The following is a 19687-nucleotide window of genomic DNA, read 5'->3' as shown; positions in this document are numbered from 1 at the left end:
TGGTCATTTGTTCCTTTACCTCCTTAGATGTGCACAGACATAGCTGTCTATGGTAATTTATTTCTTTACTTCCTTTGATGTGTGAAGACATAGCTGTCTATGGTCATTTGTTCCTTTACTTCCTTTGATGTGCACAGACATAGCTGTCTATGGTCATTTATTTCTTTACTTCCTTTGATGTGCACAGACGTAGCTGTCTATGGTCATTTGTTCCTTTACTTCCTTTGATGTGCACAGACATAGCTGTCTATGGTCATTTATTTCTTTACTTCCTTTGATGTGTGCAGACATAGCTGTCTATGGTCGTTTGTTCCTTTACTTCCTTTGATGTGCACAGACATAGCTGTCTATGGTCATTTATTTCTTTACTTCCTTTGATGTGTGCAGACATAGCTGTCTATGGTCATTTGTTCCTTTACTTCCTTAGATGTGCACAGACATAGCTGTCTATGGTCATTTATTTCTTTACTTCCTTTGATGTGCACAGACGTAGCTGTCTATGGTCATTTATTTCTTTACTTCCTTTGATGTGCACAGACGTAGCTGTCTATGGTCATTTATTTCTTTACTTCCTTTGATGTGTGCAGACATAGCTGTCTACGGTCGTTTGTTCCTTTACTTCCTTAGATGTGCACATACATAGCTGTCTATGGTCATTTATTTCTTTACTTCCTTTGATGTGTGCAGACATAGCTGTCTATGGTCATGTGTTCCTTTACTTCCTTAGATGTGCACATACATAGCTTTCTAGGGTCATTTGTTCCTTTACTTCCTTAGATTTGTGCAGACATAGCTTTCTAGGGTCATTTGTTCCTTTACTTCCTTTGATGTGCACAGACATAGCTGTCTATGGTCATTTATTTCTTTACTTCCTTTGATGTGTGCAGACATAGCTGTCTATGGTCATGTGTTCCTTTACTTCCTTAGATGTGCACATACATAGCTTTCTAGGGTCATTTGTTCCTTTACTTCCTTAGATTTGTGCAGACATAGCTGTCTATGGTCATTTGTTCCTTTACTTCCTTTGATGTGCACAGACATAGCTGTCTATGGTCATTTATTTCTTTACTTCCTTTGAGTGTACTGACATAGCTGTCTATGGTCATTTGTTCCTTTAGTTCCTTTGATGTGCACAGACATAGCTGTCTATGGTCATTTATTTCTTTACTTCCTTTGATGTGTGCAGACATAGCTGTCTATGGTCATTTGTTCCTTTACTTCCTTAGATGTGCACAGACATAGCTGTCTATGGTCATTTATTTCTTTACTTCCTTTGATGTGTGCAGACATAGCTGTCTATGGTCATTTGTTCCTTTACTTCCTTTGATGTGCACAGACATAGCTGTCTATGGTCATTTATTTCTTTACTTCCTTTGATGTGTGCAGACATAGCTGTCTATGGTCATTTGTTCCTTTACTTCCTTTGATGTGCACAGACATAGCTGTCTATGGTCATTTATTTCTTTACTTCCTTTGATGTGTGCAGACATAGCTGTCTATGGTCATTTGTTCCTTTACTTCCTTAGATGTGCACATACATAGCTTTCTAGGGTCATTTGTTCTTTACTTCCTTAGATTTGTGCAGACATAGCTGTCTATGGTCATTTGTTCCTTTACTTCCTTAGATGTGCACAGACATAGCTGTCTATGGTCATTTATTTCTTTACTTCCTTTGATGTGTGCAGACATAGCTGTCTATGGTCATTTGTTCCTTTACCTCCTTAGATGTGCACAGACATAGCTGTCTATGGTAATTTATTTCTTTACTTCCTTTGATGTGTGAAGACATAGCTGTCTATGGTCATTTGTTCCTTTACTTCCTTTGATGTGCACAGACATAGCTGTCTATGGTCATTTATTTCTTTACTTCCTTTGATGTGTGCAGACATAGCTGTCTATGGTCATTTGTTCCTTTACTTCCTTTGATGTGCACAGACATAGCTGTCTATGGTCATTTATTTCTTTACTTCCTTTGATGTGTGCAGACATAGCTGTCTATGGTCATTTGTTCCTTTACTTCCTTTGATGTGCACAGACATAGCTGTCTATGGTCATTTATTTCTTTACTTCCTTTGATGTGCACAGACGTAGCTGTCTATGGTCATTTGTTCCTTTACTTCCTTTGATGTGCACATACATAGGTTTCTAGGGTCATTTGTTCCTTTACTTCCTTAGATGTGCACAGACATAGCTGTCTATGGTCATTTATTTCTTTACTTCCTTTGATGTGTGCAGACATAGCTGTCTATGGTCATTTGTTCCTTTACCTCCTTAGATGTGCACAGACATAGCTGTCTATGGTAATTTATTTCTTTACTTCCTTTGATGTGTGAAGACATAGCTGTCTATGGTCATTTGTTCCTTTACTTCCTTTGATGTGCACAGACATAGCTGTCTATGGTCATTTATTTCTTTACTTCCTTTGATGTGCACAGACGTAGCTGTCTATGGTCATTTGTTCCTTTACTTCCTTTGATGTGTGCAGACATAGCTGTCTAGGGTCATTTGTTCCTTTACTTCCTTAGATTTGTGCAGACATAGCTGTCTATGGTCATTTGTTTCTTTACTTCCTTTGATGTGTACTGACATAGCTGCCTATGGTCATTTGTTCCTTTACCTCCTTTGGTGTGCACAGACATAGCTGTCTATGGTCATTTATTTCTTTACTTCCTTTGATGTGTACTGACATTGCTGTCTATGGTCATTTGTTCCTTTACTTCCTTTGATGTGCACAGACATAGCTGTCTATGGTCATTTATTTCTTTACTTCCTTTGATGTGCACAGACATAGCTGTCTATGGTCATTTATTGATTTACTTCCTTTGATGTGTGAAGACATAGCTGTCTGTGGTCATTTGTTCCTTTACTTCCTTTGATGTGCACAGACATAGCTGTCTATGGTCATTTATTTCTTTACTTCCTTTGATGTGTGAAGACATAGCTGTCTATGGTCATTTGGTCCTTTACTTCCTTTGATGTGCACAGACATAGCTGTCTATGGTAATTTATTTCTTTACTTCCTTTGATGTGCACAGACATAGCTGTCTATGGTCATTTGTTCCTTTACTTCCTTTGATGTGCACAGACATAGCTGTCTATGGTCATTTATTTATTTACGTCCTTTGATGTGTACTGACATTGCTGTCTATGGTCATTTGTTCCTTTACTTCCTTTGATGTGCACAGACATAGCTGTCTATGGTAATTTATTTCTTTACTTCCTTTGATGTGCACAGACATAGCTGTCTATGGTCATTTGTTCCTTTACTTCCTTTGATGTGCACAGACATAGCTGTCTATGGTCATTTATTTATTTACTTCCTTTGATGTGTACTGACATTGCTGTCTATGGTCATTTGTTCCTTTACTTCCTTTGATGTGCTCACTGGTTAGAGGAGGCATACCCTGAAGCAGAGGTCAGACCCGGGACCAGGGTTCGATTCCCGACGCGGCAGGGTCCGGAGCCCAATTGTCCACGGACTCGATAATTCTCGCTTCGGTGCCCACTCTAAGCACGAGTTCACACTATGCAGCTCTGGGCAACAAGCTTGCTTAATCTCCACAACGCCCCCCCCCCCCCCCCCCGCGGCGGGATGCCTGGCTTTCACCTTGGGGATGCCCAGTACGGGCTATCTCACAGGGAAAAACCAGGACGGGTTCCCAATGCAAGCGCCGAGATGCCCAAGGGTAAGTCGAGCGCTATATAAGAACTCACATTCATTCATTCATTCATACTTCCTTTGATGTGTGCAGACATAGCTGTCTATGGTCATTTGTTCCTTTACTTCCTTTGATGTGCACAGACATAGCTGTATATGGTCATTTATTTCTTTACTTCCTTTGATGTGTGCAGACATAGCGGTCTATGGTCATTTGTTCCTTTACTTCCTTTGATGTGCACAGACATAGCTGTCTATGGTCATTTATTTCTTTACTTCCTTTGATGTGTGCAGACATAGCTGTCTATGGTCATTTGTTCCTTTACTTCCTTTGATGTGCACAGACATAGCTGTCTATGGTCATTTATTTCTTTACTTCCTTAGATGTGTGCAGACATAGCTGTCTAGGGTCATTTGTTCCTTTACTTCCTTTGATGTGCACATACATAGGTTTCTAGGGTCATTTGTTCCTTTACTTCCTTTGATGTGCACATACATAGCTGTCTATGGTCATTTGTTCCTTTACTTTCTTGGATGTATACAGATAGAGCTTTCTAAGGTAATGTATTCCTTTATTTTCTTTTTCACTGACTGAAAGTGAATATGTAGAAGCCCTGAATAAACCGACCACACAATACAAACAATCAATACATAGTGGCATTTTTTAATGAGACATTTGGCTAGCCCATTTACAAAACAAACCCATGAACTTAGTTGCAAAATTGGATTGACAGTTTAAAAGTGCATATAAGTACACTATAGTAAAACACAAACACTACGCACCAATACAATCACCAGATTGTGGAGGAAAAATACAAAAATTCATCTGCATACCTTTATGTGCATCGAATGAGATGGTGTTATAGCACTTAGGTAGGATTACACTTAAAATGAAAGGAGTTGAATTTCTAACAAAGACATGCTTCAGTGATCAGGCAGTTCAACTTTTGTGAACCAGTTTCACTAGGCTGATGGGGCAAAGGGCTAACAAATAACTTTTCACAATATTGTTTTGCATTGAATACATCTGTGCAGGTAATATTGTTCCCTGATCTTAAAATTGATTCAGTTGGTTAAGTGCTTTTGGCTGCCATTACGAGCAGCCCAGTCTATGCCGTGATATTTATTAGACTTTATAAAGTACAACTCCGCCAAGTCAGAATTTGTCAGGTGCAATAAAGTCTGCTGAATTACAAGCTCTTGGGGAATAACATGCAGATTTCAATGCTTACCTCACCAAATCTACATGTTCAAGTCAATACCAGGTATTTTCCTTTGATAAGTAGCAGCAGGTTTGATCTTCCGAAAGTTATCACAAAACCCACGACTGCGATATGTGCGATAACAGAAGTTATAACATATATCACAATGACCTTGGCAACTCGTGATAAGGGGCTTTGTGGTGATGTTTACTCGAGAAAAAAAATGGGCGGTCATGTCATTGATGGTCAATATAATGACAAAGGCGGAACAGTAGGTGACAAATAATGGATTGGAATGCTACCCATTGACTGCCAATAGTTTTAACTATTCGCAAGATTTCCTCCTATGACCTGTTGCGCGTTTGATGTATGGATGGTTAGCCAGGCAGATACGTTCTTCCACTTCTGGATCTGAGCTTCACTATGAACACTTGATAGTGCCATGATTCAGTAACGGTGTCACCACAAACAGCATTTGGGTTGCTACTGCGGAACAGGAAACAGGGACCCTTCGCGTTCGAAAGCCATAACATCAATACCTTTGCCTATTTCTCCTTCTAAACAAACAGTGCTTGGACTCCCACAAATAGAGGTCCAACCAATGAGAAATCTGCCTCCCCAGACATGGAAAAAGACATCATCACCCTTCTGTAGATACCCCTCACCATGGACTGCATCAAAAGGAAGCTTGCTCAGAGTGGTGAGGCGCGCACAAGGGACAGGGCTCTCCTCCTAACAACTCAGCCGAACTGGGTCCTATGCCAGGCACCTTGGACTTCTAACTAAGGCTTTGAAGGCTCTTCCACGGTTGCAAATATATACACCCCCATCATAACATACATAAAAATTTAACATTTGTTATTCATCAAACATACATTTCTATATCACTATCAAAAGTGCTTCCCCCACATACAGAAGAACAAAAAGCAGCCTACAAACAACCCCATTCAACTGCCCTGCTGCACAAACGACTAACTTTACATATGTTTCTTATCTATACACGGATTCTGTATAAAAACATCCTAGGAACACCTTATCTATTAATTCATCTATTATGCTCTCTATTTTGTAGACAGTCATTGAAACGGTATGCTTGAAAAAACTTTTAATTTTTGACAATATAGAGAGCATGATAGATAATTCTTTCGTTATTTTCAATTGTGATATGATTCTGCTAAATTTTATTAATTAATACGTGTTATGATATTTGTGTGTTACATATTTGTAGCTCTAAGTGGCTGTGATGTCTCTACACATGCCGGAGAGGCTTCCACAGCTTTGAGGGGCCCCTGGGCATTTCCTAGAAGCCAAAGCATAGTCTGTTGGGTGGTGAAGGCTGGTATCGCCCATCTGCCGCGGCCCATGGGGAGGGTCTTACCCCAACACCTCCCAGAGGCATGGAGGATGGGATTGTTTTCAGGCCTTTAGCTCATTTCTGCAAATTGCTACAGCAAGTCATGTCTGCCCAGCCTGGATCCTTCCCATTCTTTTTCCATAGGATCATGGAAAGCCTTGAGCCGCGAGTAGGAGCACGGATAACACAACCATCAGCATGAGGAGTGAGGAGGGTCTCTCCCATGATGCCCCTGCCAACAAACAACAGAGAAAGGGATCAGTTTTAAGACCACTACAATGATCCTTAAGTCCCAGTGCAGTGGACTTCCTTGACTTCATGTGAGCTGGATCAATGTTACCAACTGCATGCATGACTCTCCTCTACAAGGTTTTCTTAGAACATCCAACATACTGCAGTTTTATTCCAGAAGACAGTAAAGCAAACTTACTCTTACTGCTTTTAACTGCAACACAACGATTTACAAGAAACATTGGCCAGCTGTACTATCGGCTGGGTTGCACCGCAGAGCAGTGTGTGTGCAGGGTCTGCTGGGTTGCATCGCAGAGCAGTCTTTCTGCAGTATCAGTTGGGTTGCATCACAGAGCAGAGTTTGGGCAGTATCGACTCGGTTGCATCACAGAGCAGTGTTTGTGCAGTATCGACTGGGTTGCATCGCAGAGCAGTGTGTGTGCAGGGGCCGCTGGGTTGCATCGCAGAACCGTGTTTGTGCAGTATCAGTTGGGTTGCATCGCAGAGCAGTGTTTCTGCAGTATTGCCTGGGTTGCATCACAGAGCAATGTTTGTGCAGTATCAGCTGGGTAGCATCGCAGAGCAGTGCTCATTCGGTATCGGCTGAGTTGCATCGCAGAGCAGCAATTGTGCAGTATCGGCTGGGTTGCATCACAGAACAGTGCTCGTGCAGTATCAGCTGCGTAGCATCGCAGAGCAGTGCTCATTCGGTATCGGCTGAGTTGCATTGCAGAGCAGTTTTTGTGCTGCATTGGCTGGGTTGCTTCACAGAGCAGTGTTTGTGCGGCATCAGCTGGGTTGCATGGCAGAGCAGTGTTTGTGCAGGGTCCACTGGTTTGCGTCGCAGAGCAGTGTTTGTCCATTATCGGCTGGGATGCATCGCAGGGCAGTGTTTGTGCAGTATTGGTTGGGTTGCATCGCAGAGCAGTGTTCGTGCGGTATCGGCTGGGTAGCATTGCAAAGCAGTGTTTGTGCAGTATCTGTTGGGCTGCATCGCAGAGCAGTGTTTGTGCAGTATCGGCTGTGTTGCATCACAGAGCAGTGTTTGTGCAGGATCCACTGGGTTACATCGCAGAGCAGTCTTTCTGTAGTATCAGTTGGATTGCATCACAGAACAGTGTTTGGGCAGTATCTGCTCAGTTGCATCGCAGAGCAGTGTTTGGGCAGTATCAGCTAAGTTGCATCACAGAGCAGTGTTTGTGCTGTATCGACTGAGTTGCATCGCAGAGCAGTGTGTGTGCAGGGTCCGCTGGGTTGCATCGCAGAACCATGTTTGTGCAGTATCAGTTGGGTTGCATCACAGAGCAGTGTTAGTGCAGTATCGACTGAGTTGCATCGCAGAGCAGTGTGTGTGCAGGGTCCGCTGGGTTGCATCGCAGAACCATGTTTGTGCAGGATCCACTGGGTTGCATCGCAGAGAAGTCTTTGTGCAGTATCAGTTGGGTTGCATCACAGAGCAGTGTTTGTGCAGTATCGGCTGGGTAGCATTGCAGAGCAGTGTTCGTGCGGTATCAGCTGGGTTGCATTGCAAAGCAGTGTTCATGAAATATCGGTTGAGTGGTATCACAGAGCAGTGTTCATGCAGTATCGGCTGGGTAGCATTGCAGAGCAGTGTTCGTGCAGTATCGGCTGGGTTGCATCGCAGAGCAGTGTTCGTGCAGTATCGGCTGGGTAGCATTGCAGAGCAGTGTTTGTGCAGTATCGGCTGGGTGGCATCGCAGAGCAGTGTTTGTGCAGTATCGGCTGGGTAGCATTGCAGAGCAGTGTTCGTGCAGTATCGGCTGGGTTGCATCGCAGAGCAGTGTTCGTGCAGTATCGGCTGGGTAGCATTGCAGAGCAGTGTTTGTGCAGTATCGGCTGGGTGGCATCGCAGAGCAGTGTTTGTGCAGTATCGGCTGGGTGGCATCGCAGAGCAGTGTTCGTGCAGTATCGGCTGGGTAGCATTGCAGAGCAGTGTTCGTGCAGTATCGGGTGGGTTGCATCGCAGAGCAGTGTTCGTGCAGTATCGGCTGGGTGGCATTGCAGAGCAGTTTTAGCGCAGTATTGGCTGGGTGGCATCGCAGAGCAGTGTTTGTGCAGTATCGGCTGGGTGGCATTACAGAGCAGTGTTTGTGCAGTATCGGCTGGGTTGCATCACAGAGCAGTGTTTGTGCAGTATCAGCAGTGTTTGTGCAGTATCACATGAGGTGCATCGTAGAACAGTGTTTGTGCAATATCACATGGGTTGCACCGTAAAGCAGTGTTTGTACAGTATTACATGGGTTGCTTTGCAAAACAGTGTTTGTACAGTGGCAGCGCTTGTATAGTGTCAGCTGGGTTGCATCGTATAACAATATTTGTGTACTGTCAGCAGGGTGCATTTCAGAGCACTGTTTATGAAGATTAGGCTGCATTACATAGCAGAACAGTGCTTGTGTATTATCATTTGGATTGCATTGCAGAACAGTGTGTGTGCAGTATGGGCTGGTGGGCTGGGATACATCACAGAACAGTGTTTGTACAGTAGCAGTGTTTGTGCAGTGTCAACTGGGTTGCACCATACATCAGTGTTTATGTACGTTGAGCTGGGAGCATTACAGAGCACTGTTTGTGCATTGTCTGCTGGGTTGCATTGTAGGATTCAACAAAAAAATGCCAGTACTGCACTATGATTAACTCGTTTTTTATGATTGAGTAGCAATCCTCAATTCAAGACCAATCTTATAGTCTGACTTCTTTTGAAAAAATCCTTTTATTTTAATTTTTAGTCATATAATTATTTGGATTATTCAATTTCTTTAAACAAAAATTGAGATGACAACAAAAATAGAGACTTAAACAAAATATATACAACAACGTATAATATGTACAAAGACATGGGAAATGTCACAACTTTCATATAATGTGATATTCAGTAGACATATTCAACATTTAAAAGACAACATTAAGTGCACTTAGGGACATAAACAGCAAAACCTAACAAATTGACGAAACATTGACAAATATTCCTGTTCATGGACAAGAGAAAACGCCCTGTGTTGATTAAAGTTTTTTTGAAAACAGGTGCGGATTCTGGTGATTAATAAAGAATTTATTTGTTCTTAATTATCATGTAATAGACCATCCAATAATCTGATTTTTAAGTTTGTAATCCTGGGGAGATTGGTCTATTTGAAAGGACGGAGATAAAGGGAACAGGGGTCGACGCGTTTCGAATCCCCTAAGTAACAGGGATTCTCATCAGGACCGTGAAGATTCAATCTATAAAAGGAATAATAAAAACATTCTGTCAGTCATACTCAGAACACTCAACTTCAATCTATCAAGCAAACTCTCAGATCATACCTTTGTCATGTGATTCAGCAGTCGTTCTCCCAATGTAGTTATTTGGAATGGATCTGTAATATTAAGGATTCAATGGACTTAATAAGGTTGGAGTACCGAATAGAAAGGAAAAAAGATGACTTGAGTAAATCAGGGCACTCACATGTAGATGCGGTGTGTCCGCGTGATCAGTTCCTTCTTGTCGATTAAATCAGTCGATTCTAGAAGGAAGAAAAACCTTTATTTGCCTCGGCAAAACAGGGGCAAGCACTGGCGACTTCGTGAGTGAAATTGGCTCGGAGTTGGGAGCATATAAGCACGCTGCGCGTCTGATTGTGAAGGAAGGGTGTGTCCAAGAATGAAATAGTTCTTGCAGTCGGTTGCGTACATTCACGAAGAAGTATGTGAGTACTTCTGCATTCAGATTCGTTTAGATTACGGCGGCTTCCTAGGTTGTGAAAGGGTTTAAGAGATCTTACCAGTGTTAGATTTTCAAGTCTCCTCCATACGCAACCATGTCCATGACTGAGGCGCGTTAGTGCTTGACCCGGTTGACCCGGTTGTAAAAGTAATCGGAGGCTGCTGCTAAGGATTCTGGGCATTGTAGTTTTTTTGATATATCTTGATGCATTTAAAAATCGATTGTCCACTCTATCCATGAATTCTTATAACAGTAGGTGGAGGGAGAACACTGTGTTCATAGATTGTAAAGTTCCGACATTTCATTCAAGCCCTGTGTGGCCGAGTTGAATTTTAGGATCAACATCGCTTCTCGTTGTTTGAGTTTGGTCTCAAGATCTCCACCCCTCTGATCATGCTCTAACTTTGAAATGACGGTCCATCTGAAGTCGAGATCTCCATGTGACTCATCAATCCAATGTTGGACAAGAGGTGCTGTGGTGATTTTTTTCTTTATTCGTGATTTGTGTTGGGAGATTCTCTGTCTGATTTCCTGATTTGTTTTCCCTATGTACAGTTTAGGGCATGGACATAGGATGGCATAGATCACGTTTTTCGATTTGCAGTTCGTGAAACAGTTGTGTTTCCATGAGATACCTTCGTGTTGGAATAAATTCCCTTCAATTGTGGAATTACAACACATGCATGTTCCACACTTCTTATGTCCTGTGATAGGAGGTAAGTTGACAAATTCACGTATTGTAGAGGTCTTCTTGGCAGGGATGGCTGCCCTGATTATTTGGTTTGCAATACTTTTATCTTTTTTGAAGGCAAAAAGTGGTTTTTCATTTAACTGTGTGTCAATATCCTTTATAAGATGCCAGTTCTGGTGGATGGTTTTTTTGAGGAAGTTGGATGTTGCCCCAAAGGTAGTCACACAAACTGTGCGTTCAAGTTGTCTCTTTTCTTTCTTTTTCAGAAGTTCCTCACGTGGTGTCCACCACGCGCGTTTGATTGCCTTTTTAACCAATTTGGATGGATATCCCCGGTCTACAAGTCTTCCCATAAGTAGACTTGCATGGTACATATACTCGTCTTTGAATGAACAATTTCGACGTATGCGTAGCAGTTGGCCTATTGGTAAATTTTCTTTTAGACTGCGCGGGTGGTTGCTTGAAAAATGCAAGGATTTATTGCGGTCAGTCTCTTTTCTAAAGAGGGTCGTCACCAGCTGTCCATCTGAGCAATAAACTTCCACGTCTAGGAAAGAAAGTCTTGTCGGTGATGACTGGATACTGAATTTGATGTCCATTGTGCGACTGTTAAGCCATCCATGGAAGTCAGTTAGTTGTTCCATTGTGCCAGACCATGTGAAAAAAATGTCGTCGATGTAACGAACCCAGCCCCTTATCCAATGTGAGAAGGGGTTGTTGTTGTGTACGTATCTGTCCTCATATACACTCATAAAGAGTATAGCCAGCTCCGGGGCAAAGGGACAGCCCATGGCTACTCCTTTTATTTGGAGAAAAAAGTCCTCATGGAATTTGAAGTAGTTTTTAGTCAAAGCCATCCTGGCCAATTTCAGAATGAAGTCCGTGGGAATTTTTGTTGGACGATCTCTTTTATCCAAGAAGATTTCCACCACTTCTAAAGCCTGATCCTGGGGAATTTGGGTATATAGTGATACTATATCCATGCTTACTAATAGATCTTGTCCTTCGGTAAATGGTACTTGTTGTAATTTGCACAGAAAGTCAGAGGTATCTCTCAGGAAGGATTGAACTGTCAATGTGAAGGGTTTAAGGAAGAAGTCAATGAACTTGGAGATGGGTTCAAAAAGTGAATCGCACCCAGATATTATGGGCCTCCCCGGCGGTGATTTGGCATTCTTATGTACCTTCGGGAGTACATAGAACAATGGAATTCTTGGGTGTTTGTTGACTAGAAATTTGAATTCTTGTTTGCCCAAAAAGCCTTGTTCGAACCCATTTTGAAGATTTTTTTCAAGTTCTCTCTGAAATTCAATTGTTGGATCTGATCTTATTTTCCGATAGCATTCTATGTCAAGTAGCTGGCGATTGGCTTCCGCTATGTATTCATTGGTTCCCCAAATTACAATCGAACCGCCTTTATCGGCTTGCTTCACTATAATGCTTTCATCATTTCTAAGTGAGACTAGTGCATCTTTTTCTTTTTTTGACAAATTATGTTTAGTAAAGAATTTGTTCTTTTTTTCTTCTGAAGAAATCGCTGACAATACACTTTTTTCAAAGTATGTAACTTCTTTGGGTATTTTAAATGCTGGTGGACAAAAAGTAGATTTCCTCTTTAGACTTGTAGTTTCTGCTGGCAACATTATTTCTTTACCTGAAAAAAAGGCAATCAGACGAATCTTTCTGCAGAACTCAATGAATTCCAATTTGAGTCTAACAAAATCTGGAGGTTTAGCAGGGACAAAAGAAAGTCCCTTTTCCAAGACACTAACTTCTGACGAGGAAAGGACTTTATTGGAGAGATTAATCACTGACGAAACTTCTAGTTTTTGTAATTTTGTCTCCTCGTGGACATCTCCCATGGCTGGTTGTATCTTGTTTTTCCGCGAGTTTTCTGTTGGCCTTGATCTAAAAAAGGCTGTTGTTGTTGTTGTTGTTTATTTTGTTGGAAATTCTGTTGATATTGCTGTTGTTGGTATCCTCCACGTCGATTAAATTGGGGTCTATATGTACCTGGTTCGGAATCACTTCCTCCTGATGACGATGTTGTGTCCGAGAAGGTTATATATTTTGTTCTTGATCGACCTTGATTGTCCGATAAAAAACGTCTCGCTTCTGGGCGAGAATAAAAATCCTGTTGCAGATAAGGATAAGCCTTTTCCAAAGAAAAATTGCGCTTGTCTCTCTCGAAATTGTTTTCTTTTTGTTGTACAGAAAAGTCCTTGAATTCCAAGATTTCCTTCTCGATTTTTTCTAGGAGAGTCTTAGAGTCTTGAATTAAAGAGTTTGATTTAATTTCCGTTTCCAATTTTTCGATTTCTTCCAATTGAACTGTGGATAACCTTTGTGCGGTTTCAATGGTTAAGACCATGAGGTCTCTGCTGCATTTAGTTTCAATGTAACTGAAGCCTTTTTTGTAGATGTTATCTTCCGTAAAAATCACGGGTATATTTTTGACAATCAAGCCTGTAGGTATTGTGCCTGATCTGAGGTGTTGGAGAAGGTAATGACCATGCAAGTCCGTCCGAATTTGTTTTTTCTTTAGACGAATAAGTTTGTCAGATTCGTTGTTTGTTTGTGCGGTACTGCTGAGAGTTGCGGAACCAAAAGAAGGAGGGTTCCTGAGAAGATTTTTTATATGCTCTTCGCTGTATGCGAAGGTTTGTTCTTCTGACATATTAAATTTAGCAGTCTCTGGGTTGAGTCAATTAACTGTTGTTATTATTATTGGGGGACCCAAATGAACTCATTCATACATACACGTACTTCAATCATCCATTGATAGAACAAAAAAGGAAAAAGAGAAAGATGAAGGGGAGGACGGGTTCAAACTGGAGGAAAAATCCGGCAGTGAACCTGAAGAGAAACTATTTAGTTGTTTAGTGCTTTAACAGCGGTTTTTGGAACCTCGCGGGTAAATACCCGCTATACAACGTGACAACAATGAGGGTTCTGGCTCCAACGCAGTAAGGCTGCGCCAATATAAGATTCAACAAAAAAATGCCAGTACTGCACTATGATTAACTCGATTCTATGTCAAGTAGCTGGCGATTGGCTTCCGCTATGTATTCATTGGTTCCCCAAATTACAATCGAACCGCCTTTATCGGCTTGCTTCACTATAATGCTTTCATCATTTCTAAGTGAGACTAGTGCATCTTTTTCTTTTTTTGACAAATTATGTTTAGTAAAGAATTTGTTCTTTTTTTCTTCTGAAGAAATCGCTGACAATACACTTTTTTCAAAGTATGTAACTTCTTTGGGTATTTTAAATGCTGGTGGACAAAAAGTAGATTTCCTCTTTAGACCTGTAGTTTCTGCTGGCAACATTATTTCTTTACCTGAAAAAAAGGCAATCAGACGAATCTTTCTGCAGAACTCAATGAATTCCAATTTGAGTCTAACAAAATCTGGAGGTTTAGCAGGGACAAAAGAAAGTCCCTTTTCCAAGACACTAACTTCTGACGAGGAAAGGACTTTATTGGAGAGATTAATCACTGACGAAACTTCTAGTTTTTGTAATTTTGTCTCCTCGTGGACATCTCCCATGGCTGGTTGTATCTTGTTTTTCCGCGAGTTTTCTGTTTATTGGATGGTCTATTACATGATAATTAAGAACAAATAAATTCTTTATTAATCACCAGAATCCGCACCTGTTTTCAAAAAAACTTTAATCAACACAGGGCGTTTTCTCTTGTCCATGAACAGGAATATTTGTCAATGTTTCGTCAATTTGTTAGGTTTTGCTGTTTATGTCCCTAAGTGCACTTAATGTTGTCTTTTAAATGTTGAATATGTCTACTGAATATCACATTATATGAAAGTTGTGACATTTCCCATGTCTTTGTACATATTATACGTTGTTGTATATATTTTGTTTAAGTCTCTATTTTTGTTGTCATCTCAATTTTTGTTTAAAGAAATTGAATAATCCAAATAATTATATGACTAAAAATTAAAATAAAAGGATTTTTTCAAAAGAAGTCAGACTATAAGATTGGTCTTGAATTGAGGATTGCTACTCAATCATAAAAAACGAGTTAATCATAGTGCAGTACTGGCATTTTTTTGTTGAATCTTATATTGGCGCAGCCTTACTGCGTTGGAGCCAGAACCCTCATTGTTGTCGGGTTGCATTGTAGAGCACTGTTTATGCAGTATACCCTGGACTACATCGCAGAACAGTGTTTGTGTACTATCATCTGGATTGCATTGCAGAATAGTGTTTGTGCAGTGTCAGCATTTGTGCAGTGTCAGTTAGGTTGCATTGTACAACAGTTTTTGTGCAGTGTAAGATTGTTTGTGTCGCAGAACACTGTTGCACAGTATCAGCTGAGATGAATTGCAGAACAGGGTTTGCGCTGTGTCAACATTTGCGCAGTATCGGCTGGGTTGCATCGCGGAGCAGTGTTTGTGCAGTGTTGGTTGGGTTACATCGCAGAGCATTGTTTGTGCAGTGTTGGCTGGGTTACATTACAAAGCAGTGTTTGTGCAGTATTGGCTGGGTTGCATTTCAGAGCAGTGTTTGTGCAGTGTTGGCTGGGCTACATTGCGGAGCAGTGTTTGTGCAGTGTTGGCTGGGTTGCATCGCAGAGCAGTGTTTGTGCAGTATTGGCTGGGTTGCATTTCAGAGCAGTGCTTGGGTGGTGTTGGCTGGTTTGCATCACATAAAGTGCTTGTGCAGTGTTAGATCGGTTGCATTGCAGAACAGTGCTTGTGCTGTATCGGCTGGGTCACATCCCAGGGTGGTGTCTGTGCAGTATCGTCTGCGTTGCATCGTAGAGCAGTGTTTGTGCCGTGTTGGCTGGGTTGCATCGCAGAGCAGTGTTTTTGTGGTGTCAGCTGGGTTGCATTCCAGAGCAGTGTTTGGGCGTTGTTGGCTAGTTTGCATCACAGAAAGTGCTTGTGCAGTGTTAGATCAGTTGCATTGCAGAACAGTGCTTGTGCTGTATCGGCTAGGTCACATCCCAGGGTGGTGTCTGTGCAGTATCGTCTGCGTTGCATCGTAGAGCAGTGTTTGTGCCGTGTTGGCTGGGTTGCATCGCAGAGCAGTGTTTTTGTGGTGTCAGCTGGGTTGCATTTCAGAGCAGTGTTTGGGCGTTGTTGGCTAGTTTGCATCACATAAAGTGCTTGTGCAGTGTTAGATCGGTTGCATTGCAGAACAGTGCTTGTGCTGTATCGGCTGGGTCACATCCCAGGGTGGTGTCTGTGCAGTATCGTCTGCGTTGCATCGTAGAGCAGTGTTTGTGCCGTGTTGGCTGGGTTGCATCGCAGAGCAGTGTTTTTGTGGTGTCAGCTGGGTTGCATTTCAGAGCAGTGCTTGGGCGGTGTTGACTAGTTTGCATCACATAAAGTGCTTGTGCAGTGTTAGATCGGTTGCATTGCAGAACAGTGCTTGTGCAGTATCAGCTGGGTCACATCCCAGGGTGGTGTCTGTGCAGTATCGTCTGCGTTGCATCGTAGAGCAGTGTTTGTGCCGTGTTGGCTGGGTTGCATCGCAGAGCAGTGTTTTTGTGGTGTCAGCTGGGTTGCATTTCAGAGCAGTGCTTGGGCGGTGTTGGCTAGTTTGCATCACATAAAGTGATTGTGCAATGTTAGATCGGTTGCATTGCAGAACAGTGCTTGTGCTGTATTGGCTGGGTCACATCCCAGGGTGGTGTCTGTGCAGTATCGTCTGCGTTGCATCGTAGAGCAGTGTTTGTGCCGTGTTGGCTGGGTTGCATCGCAGAGCAGTGTTTTTGTGGTGTCAGCTGGGTTGCATTTCAGAGCAGTGCTTGGGCGGTGTTGGCTAGTTTGCATCACATAAAGTGCTTGTGCAGTGTTAGATCAGTTGCATTGCAGAACAGTGCTTGTGCTGTATCGGCTAGGTCACATCCCAGGGTAGTGTCTGTGCAGTATCGTCTGCGTTGCATCGTAGAGCAGTGTTTGTTCAGTATCTGCAATGCAGACCAGCCAATTGTTGTGTTAGTGTCACTAATAAGGAGCAGCACAAAGAGCCCATTGACAAAGATTTACTGAACTCCTTTCTCAATAATATTCACAAGGGAAGAGGGCTGCACTGCAAGGGTCAGCAGGCACTGGTCCCTGCTTCCACATTTTGAAATTGCAACACTGTGCTTTGCATCACAATGGGAAAGGGACACAGGGAAGAACCTGCAGCGGTCCACGCCATCACTATCTGCTTCCTCAGATGCTCACAGCTGACAACTGCAGTAGCCAAGTGCCTACATATTAATTGTGAGATGTTTAATCTATTTTAAATGACAGTGTGTACTGAAGCACAGTGCTGAGTACCTAGGATTGCCACAATTATTAAAACAAATCAATTTAGAGTGTCTAACTTTGAGAAAGCGGTAAATGAATGTTACAAATTACCTGCAGTCACTCATTTTTCAACCTGTATTGTTCTTTCCTGAAATCAGAGCCACGTTGGTTGCATTTCACAATGTCCAATGTCAAAACACCTTCCTGCCATAATGCTGTGACCAGAATACCAACTACCACAATATTGTCAAGTACATCGGCAAGTATAGATGTACTGTTCTTAACTTCACATTTACGTACCTGGACGATATATCAGAATAGTGCATCTATTATTACCTACATTTGCATCACAATATTGTGGGAGTCGATGTTCTGGTCAGAATATGATGGCAGGACGACACTGTACAGTGCGTGTGTGTTGTATGCATGTGCTGGGTGTATGTGTGCCTGTGGATGGCACAATACATGGAAGATTCTGGGTTCCATATTGAGAGACCCAGGGCTGACTAGAGGAGCATGAGGAGGCGGAGACATCCCTCCCAGACAGGGTCATGGACTGCTGTATTCCTGTTAAATGGGTGGGACACACACAGCGGAGGAAGAAGAGGCAGCTCCTTCAGTACACTTCAAAGGGGGCTCCTTGATTCAAAGTGAGGTCACAGGAAGAGGGCCTGGGCACATCTCAGGAGGAACATCAGGCTGATAAGAGAATGATAAACATCAGGACTAGTGACCTGGGGCTAAACCTTTGATACACATAGCACTGTGGCTGACATCCAGGTGTGACCCTCCGGTCACTCCCATGGCCTGTGTTGTGGGGATAATAGATTCGGGGTAGCTCCTGTTGTGAACGACTGCTTCTGGTGGAAGGGCAGAGGGGAGGGCACTTCAAAAGGAAGTAGGCTCCAACATAAACTTCAAAGACTCAGACACTAAATAACATTTGGTGTCTGAAAATGGACAATAAGATAGGGAGCTCAAGGCCCCCAAAATTGACAACTGTCAAGCAGCCACCCAGGTTGTTTGAAGAGAAAATCTTCAAGACTTCTGCCTGTGACCAGGACTGGGGATTATGTCCTGCCAGGCTCCGAGCTGAGTGATGGGACATCAACCAGGAAAATCCAAGAACAACTGCCTGGTTGCCAAGACCAGTGTGCCCAAGGAGGGACCAAGGTCCAGTGTGAAATCCTGGCTAGTGGATCCCCGTAGCGAGGTGTGGGGAGAGAACTGCTGTGCCTGTTGGGAAGCCGCCCATGTGCAGTGTGTAAGTTAGAAACCCTGTGTACCTCAGGGGACCACCGTGAAGTTAACAATGGCAATTGGGATTTTTCCCATGTGGGGTGTAAATGTGCTGTGAAGTTAACCATGCTGATCAGGTATCACCTGTGGGCGATGTGTAAGTCGGTGACATTGTGTGCAAGACGGGGCTGTTGTGAAGTTAGCCATACCAATCAGGCTGGTGCCTGTGGGTGGTGTGTCCTCTCGATGACAGCAGTAGCTAGGCTATGATCAGGGTCACCTCTCCTACTCCGCACTCAGACAATGGGCCGATTGGCACTGAAGCAAGTTCCTCTACACCACGGCCCTCTCTGGCATACTGGACCCCCAACTCTCCAGCTGCACACAGGCAATGACCCGATCATCACAGCTAACTTCTTCATCCCCACCCGCGATTGCCAGGGGGGGGGGGGGGGGGCGTCAAGAAGTTAGTTGTGCCAATAGGGTGGTTGCCTGTGTGCAGCTGGAGAGCTGGGGGCCCAGTATGCCAGAGAGGGCCGTGGTGTAGAGGAACTTGCTTCCATGCCAATTGGGCCATAGTATGAGTGCGGAGTAGGAGAGGTGACCCTGATCATAGCCTAGCTGTTGCTCTCGTCGAGAGGAGAGGCCGCCGTAATGACCAGTGTGGTCCCAAGCCCTGACTGAGGTTCGGAAACAGAAGCCGTCGAAACAACACTGCCCCCCACCTATGGGAAAGATCAAAGGAAAGTTACTTGGAGGAGCACTGAGGGCACCCAGCTGATGCCCACGCAGAACCGCAAGTGCTACTCACAGAAGGCAGCCACTATAGTCGTTGCATCTATGAGTGAGAAGCTGTCAGAGACTCTGGTCGCGCAATTCCTGCAGGCGAGTCTGTTCGAAGGGTCGGAAGGCCCTGGGGAACTTGTTTGCCAGATAGCATTTCACACAGAAAAATATTTGACTTTTCTAAGAGAGTCAGAGTGGTTCTCCTGCGACTCGGACTGCTAGTGGGGCCTAACCTAAATGCCAACTATAGGGAATGGGTAATGAACACTAACACTAGTGAGAGGGGAGTAGGAATCAGAGACGTGTCTACTGAACACTAGAGCTCTGACCTTAGGGGGCTGTGTGTATTGTTTGTGTGTCACGTATTTCAATTTGTGTTTGTATATGCACACTACTTTTGCCATAAAAGAAGCCTTGGACGGCTCAATCTGCGCTACCACTGAGAGTCAAGTGCTGAAGGAGTTCTTGGCCCAATTGCTCAGTAGCCATAGTAGATTGGGCTCCAGGACATCAGGAGTAAAAGGCCTCAATCCCCATGG

General features: G+C 43.2%; 1 protein-coding gene and 1 long non-coding RNA gene across 4 annotated transcripts in view; both read right to left on the bottom strand.

The window, feature by feature from the left end:
• Positions 1-4301: 4301 nt before the first annotated feature.
• LOC146806119 (GPI-linked NAD(P)(+)--arginine ADP-ribosyltransferase 1-like) overlaps positions 4302-19687 on the bottom strand; it is a 76217-nt gene continuing 60831 nt past the window's right edge. For all 3 annotated transcript variants that reach the window (XM_085623451.1, XM_085623450.1, XM_085623452.1), the window contains one exon: positions 4302-6446. In XM_085623451.1, the coding sequence (XP_085479577.1) occupies positions 6361-6446 (86 nt within the window). In that variant the 3' untranslated portion in view covers positions 4302-6360. The remainder of the gene's footprint in view (positions 6447-19687) is intronic.
• LOC146806120 (uncharacterized) lies at positions 9298-10085 on the bottom strand. The gene is made up of 3 exons (XR_014967552.1): positions 9912-10085; positions 9770-9822; positions 9298-9685 (listed from the first exon to the last, which is right to left on the bottom strand). It is a non-coding gene; the product is annotated as an uncharacterized LOC146806120 (long non-coding RNA).

Source organism: Triturus cristatus, chromosome 8 (genome assembly GCF_964204655.1).
Source record: "Triturus cristatus chromosome 8, aTriCri1.1, whole genome shotgun sequence".
In the NCBI taxonomy this organism is placed as follows: Eukaryota; Metazoa; Chordata; class Amphibia; order Caudata; family Salamandridae; genus Triturus; species Triturus cristatus.
The sequence above is the reverse complement of the archived record's forward strand: the minus strand, read 5'-3'. Positions and strand labels throughout refer to the sequence as shown.